This window comes from Oncorhynchus nerka, linkage group LG22 (genome assembly GCF_034236695.1).
Source record: "Oncorhynchus nerka isolate Pitt River linkage group LG22, Oner_Uvic_2.0, whole genome shotgun sequence".
NCBI classification, from domain to species: Eukaryota; Metazoa; Chordata; class Actinopteri; order Salmoniformes; family Salmonidae; genus Oncorhynchus; species Oncorhynchus nerka.
In genome coordinates, this window is record NC_088417.1 from 20,725,507 (window position 1) to 20,731,408 (window position 5,902).

At 45.4% G+C, this 5,902-nt stretch overlaps 1 protein-coding gene across 1 annotated transcript; it reads left to right on the forward strand.

Moving 5' to 3' along the window:
• The first annotated feature begins 406 nt into the window (after positions 1-406).
• On the forward strand, positions 407-4,654 carry spag6 (sperm associated antigen 6). Its single transcript, XM_029625931.2, has 11 exons — positions 407-575; positions 697-792; positions 955-1,121; positions 1,440-1,623; positions 1,698-1,903; positions 2,106-2,279; positions 2,445-2,597; positions 2,926-3,117; positions 3,298-3,414; positions 3,740-3,885; positions 4,077-4,654. The coding sequence occupies exons 1-11, from the start codon at positions 551-553 to the stop codon at positions 4,138-4,140; spliced, it is 1,524 nt and encodes a 507-aa protein (XP_029481791.1). The 5' UTR covers positions 407-550; the 3' UTR covers positions 4,141-4,654.
• Positions 4,655-5,902: the final 1,248 nt, after the last annotated feature.

Consider the following 5,902-nt stretch of genomic DNA (forward strand, 5'->3'; position numbering starts at 1 on the left):
AGGGCTGAAGGGCTTACTTTGTCAACTTGGCTTGGCTAATCATTTCGACCCACGACAAAGATGGCCGCGGGGATTCCCCCAAGGGCATAAGGTAAGTGGAGGAGGGTGTCTTTTAATGAGTTTGAAACGCAGCCATTAGAGTATGCATATTCATGTATGCATATCATCTCTCTCTCTCCATTGAATACAGGCGGTTGACGTCAACAAATATAATCGAATATTCAAAACAAGATTTACAATAATGAGATGTATTCACTCATCGAAAGAAAGGAAAGGCGGGAGCTAGACAGCCCTCCGTGACGCTTTGTGGACAACGACTCCCATTGTGAGGGCTAAGAGACGTGTATCTCGTTACAGCTCAGTGACGCAACCAGTTTTTGCTTCCGGTTTGTTGCTACGGCAACAGTAACATGCTAACCCAAACTTGAGGCTGCGGGAGTTAGATGCTGCACTGCACTGTTTACTGCTGCTTTTCATGGAAAACTCACATATTTATTAGACATTTATTAGAAAAGTGGAGTTATTTAAAAAAATATATATAATTGTAATCATGAGTCAACGACAGGTTTTACAAGGTAAGATCATTCGAAGTTGCATGATTTCACGACTGTTTTGATTGAACCCTAAGCAGTGCCAGGGAAAACTTGAAGAACATGATGACTCAGTTGTTGAAATATTAATGGATCTATTTTTTAGTGTTTGAGCAGTATCAGAAATCAAGGACACAGTTTGTGCAGACTATTGCTGAGCTTGCCACAAGACCACAAAACATTGAAACTTTACAAAATGCTGGTAAGTTGGGACTTGGGTCGCCTACAGTACCCATTTCTCTCTAAACCAATATCCTCTTTCAGGTGACTTTCATTGATGTGCTTCTGATCACATTTCTATAGCTCATGTTATCTGTTATAACACGACACAAGTCCTTCCCTACTGTACCTGTCCCTCCTCTAGGTGTGATGTCCCTGCTGAGGCCTTTACTGCTAGATGTGGTTCCTACCATCCAGCAGACAACTGCTCTGGCTCTAGGACGACTGGCCAACTACAATGACGACCTGGCAGAGGCCGTCGTCAAGGGAGACATCCTCCCACAGCTCGTCTACTCTCTGACCGAGCAGAACGTATGTCTCTGTCTGTGTATGTGTGTATGTGTTTGTGTACACCTACATACCCTCCCTCATTCACCATGCTGAATGTTGTCCCTGACACTGAATGTGTTGGCATTGTCCCCTGGGAAGGGGGCCACTGCAGAGCCTAAAGCACCTTTCACACCACAGCAGGGCCTCACTCTCTATCTGGTATCTACCTTCTCACAGGGATCTGGGTGCTTGGCCACTGCTCTGAATGTATACTCTTGCTAAAGAGCATCTGCTAAATGTGCATTAAATATTTTATTCTCCCATCGGTGTGTTTGTGTGCGTGTGTATGTGTGTGTGTAGAGGTTCTATAAGAAGGCAGCAGCGTTTGTCCTGCGTGCGGTGGCCAAGCACAGCCCTGCTTTGGCCCAGGCCGTGGTGGACTGTGGAGCGCTGGACGCTCTGGTCATCTCTCTGGAAGAGTTTGACCCTGGGGTCAAGGAGGCTGCTGCTTGGGCTCTGGGATACATTGCACGCCACAATGCACGTAAGGATATAGTACACGCGCATACACACATACGCACACACACACAGTAACACCCCTCCCCTTTCTGTATGTAGACCTGTCTCAGGCGGTAGTGGATGCGGGGGCTGTTCCTCTGCTGGTGCTGTGTATCCAGGAACCAGAGGTGGCCCTGAAACGCATCGCTGCCTCTGCCCTTAGCGACATCGCCAAGCACTCCCCTGAGCTGGCTCAGACTGTGGTCGACACCGGCGCCATCGCACACCTGGCCCAGATGGTCCTCAACCCTGATGCCAAACTGAAGGTGAGCGGGCAGGAACACTGAGACAAAATAAGGCCTACCTAGACAGGTTTGCAGATTAAATGTATGTCATGTGGAAAGACATAAACGAGATTAGGTTAGATGTTACAGTCGCCTCTAAAACCCTGCATCCCACTCTCTTTCTTTCCTCCCTCTCCTCTTCTTCAATTCCTCTCCCTCCCCATGTCCTCCCCCCTCCATTCAGAGGCAGGTGTTCTCTGCCCTGAGTCAGATCAGTAAGCACTCGGTGGACCTGGCTGAGATGGTGGTGGAGGCAGAGATCTTCCCTGCTGTCCTGGCCTGCCTCCGAGACCCAGATGAGTACGTCAGGAAGAATGTTACCACACTGATGAGAGAGATCACCAAACACACACCTGAGGTACACACACACACACCAAACATCAGAGGTACACAGATGATACACACACCACACTTCAAAGCACACATTCATCTACACCAAACACCACACACTAGAGGTACCAAAACATATTCTCACCTGTATCCCTACCCTCGCCTGAATGTGTGTGTGTGTGTGTGTGTATAGCTGTCTCTGATGATCGTGAATGCGGGTGGTGTGGCGGCGGTGATTGACTACCTGGGTGATAGCCGTGGTAACGTGCGGTTACCTGGGATCATGATGCTTGGATATGTGGCCGCTCACTCTGAAAACCTTGCCATGGCCGTCATCGTGTCTAAGGTGTGTGTGTGCACTGTGCATGTCTCTAAGGTGTGTGTGCACTGTGCATGTCTCCAAGGTGTGTGTGTGCACTATGCATGTCTCCAAGGTGTGTGTGTGCACTGTGCATGTCTCTAAGGTGTGTGTGTGCACTGTGCATGTTTCTAAGGTGTGTGTGCACTGTGCATGTCTCCAAGGTGTGTGTGTTTGTGTGTGCACTGTCTACGAGGTGTTTGCTCTTGCTCCCTGCCTCTCCTTCATAACCTCTCTCTTCCCTCCTTCCCTCTCCTCCATAACCTCTCGCCTCCTCCTGTCCTCCCTGGTTGTTGTTGCTCCTCCGGCCCAGTAGGGGGTGCCCCAGCTGGCCATCTGTCTGTCTGAGGAGCCAGAGGAGCACATCAAGGCGGCCACAGCGTGGGCGTTTGGCCAGATCGGCCGCCACACCCCGGAGCATGCTAGGGCCGTGTCCACAGCTAACGTCCTGCCCAAGCTGCTGGCCCTCTACATGGACACGGACAGCTCAGAGGACCTGCAGGTCAAGGTAAGGTGTCATAGGTCAATGTTGTCACAGGTTACACAAAACCTGTGTAGTAGGCAGGGATGCTACTGAAGATCTTACTAAACAATTCTGAGGGTCATAAGAGCTGCAGAAAGTAAGACCATAACATATTCTCTATTATCCTGAATCCTGACATCTCCCCTCCCTCCTTCTGTCCCCCAGGCTAAGAAGGCTCTGAAGAGCATCCTACAGAAGTGCACCTACCTGCCTGCTCTGGAGCCCCTGCTCTACGAAGCTCCCAGCAACATCCTGAAACATGTTGTCTGCCAGTTCAGCAAGGTGGGGGCGCATTTCTCAACACTTATTTACATAGGCCTCTTCAGACTACTAGGTATCACAGAAAATATTCTGCAAGGGCCCCACACAGCCTAATACTCTTTTCAACATGGAAATCAGAATGTTTTAATACATATAAATTGAGGACATTTTTTAAAACATGTTTGAGAAACATCATTTTCATCAGTAGTTTATAAGTGCAAGACTTGATTTAATCTCTGTCTGGGAAACCAGCCATGAAAGTTTGGTTCAGACAGCCCAGGGTTTCAAAATCCAGTGCATTGTATTCCTTGTATCCTCCCCTCTCCCCTTCTCTCCCCCTCTCCAGGTGCTGCCCCATGACAGCAAGGCTCGTCGTCTGTTTGTAACCAGCGGAGGCCTGAAGAAGGTTCAGGAAATTAAGGCTGATCCTGGATCTGCCCTGCAGGAGTACATCAACTCTATCAACAACTGTTACCCTGAGGAGATAGTCAGGTACACACACACACACACACACACACACACACACACACACACACACACACACACACACACACACACACACACACACACACACACACACAACCTCAGTCAAAAACATCATATTCATCTAGCATGTTTCCACTACCAGGCATTTCCTCAGCCCCAAGTGAACCCTAAATGTGTCCTCTGTTCTCTTGCTGTAGGTACTACTCCCCTGGCTACTCAGAGACTCTGCTGGCGCGGGTAGAGAAGTACCAGCCTGTTTGAGGGTCTTAGCCCAGCTTACTGGGGGTTACGGGCTCACATACCTCTATTACTGACGATTTCACCCCCGACCATGAATATGAGGACAGCAAACCTATATAAAACAATCTCTTATTATTGCAGTGATTATGTTGTCTGTCTTTGTCTCAATGGCCAGTACATTATCATATGGACTGTATATGCATTGTCATAGCTGTGTAGGTCTGTGTTAGCATTTGTTAAGAGGAATTGCATCATTAACTTGCTCAACAGTGTACTCTGTATGCCTAAACAAGTCACTTATTAGTATTGAACCATTGTATATGCAGCTAATATTCATAGGTTTATTTTATATTTATAGGATATATGATTATTTCCACTGGAAATGTAATGTTGTGTGCATTATTGCTTTTCATCCAACATGCAGGTCTTTCAAAAAATAAAATAAACATTATAGTAAATGAAACATAACAAGCCTAACACCATAAATATTTTTAATTAAAACAGGACAGTGAAAATAAAGATGTACTCAATTTTAGATACGAACTTTGCATTGTTATTTCCATATTCAGAATTTCCTCCATAAAATAATGTTTCCTAGACGAACTATGACCTGTACATGGATCGTCTTCATTAATATAATGTCTTCCTAACGATTCCTTTGTTGGACCTCATCTTATAAACCTGTACTCAGTTGAATGTCAACAAATTAATTTAGATGAATAAGAAATATTCGGGCACATTTTTAATCATACAGACAGAATGCTGTTGACATCTGCCTCTGCGGTTGTTGTAGGCTACCGCACAGACCCATATAAATTGTAAGCAGCACTCTGCTGCTCCCTGGCGGCCGCATTCTCCTCCCGTCTCACATTTCATTTTATAAACAGTTTTGTGCAGCACATGGCGACACCCTGTTTGTTTGTTTACTGTCCGTGACATGGGTTAAATCAAGATTGCACTGACGGTAAAAATATGCTTGGTGTATGTGCGAGTCTTTCTAACCACTACTGGCCGATATGATGTGCAGAATGATTTGGGGAGGCAGGTAACCTAGTGGTTAGAGCGTTAGACTAGTAAGCGGAAGGTCGCGCGATCGAATCCCCCGAGGTGACAACGTAAAAATATGTCCTTCTGCCCCTGAACAACCCACTGTTCCTAGGCCGTCATTGAAAATAAGAATTTGTTCTTAACTGACTTTCTTAGTTAAATAAAGTTAAAATAAAAATAATACGAGTCTGCTATTGACTTGCATGGGTGAGGAGCCTTATTACAGGACCACCAGAATATTTTGTATAAAAAAAACTTGGGTATAGAATATAATGAAAATAGCTGCTGTTGGGTTGGGTAAGATGTCAATTTGGATTTAATTGAAATGGCCCGTCGAATCAATGGTTTAGAATCCAAGGTTCACTGCAGCCTCTCAGACTAGAGAGAGGAGAAGACTCAATGCGAGTTCTCTGGAGCACAATTTAGAATGAATCAAGTCTGTCGAAATGTACATTTAAATGTGTTATTGCTTTTTTGTCTCACTAAATCGTTAAATTAATTAATAATAGACTTCTTATACCGGCTAATTGTTAGGATAAATAGAGGCATTTTCCTTAGCATAATGGTTGCATTTTTAAAGCCCCAAATCATATAAACTACGTTAGGCTACAAATCTTCTGACGCTACAATGCTCTCATGTAATTCATTTTCTTTTTTAGACTGAAAGGCGGTCTGCTAATTCAGACCTAGGTTGTCTGCTAATTTAGAAATCTAACTTTCATTTAAAATACAAAAA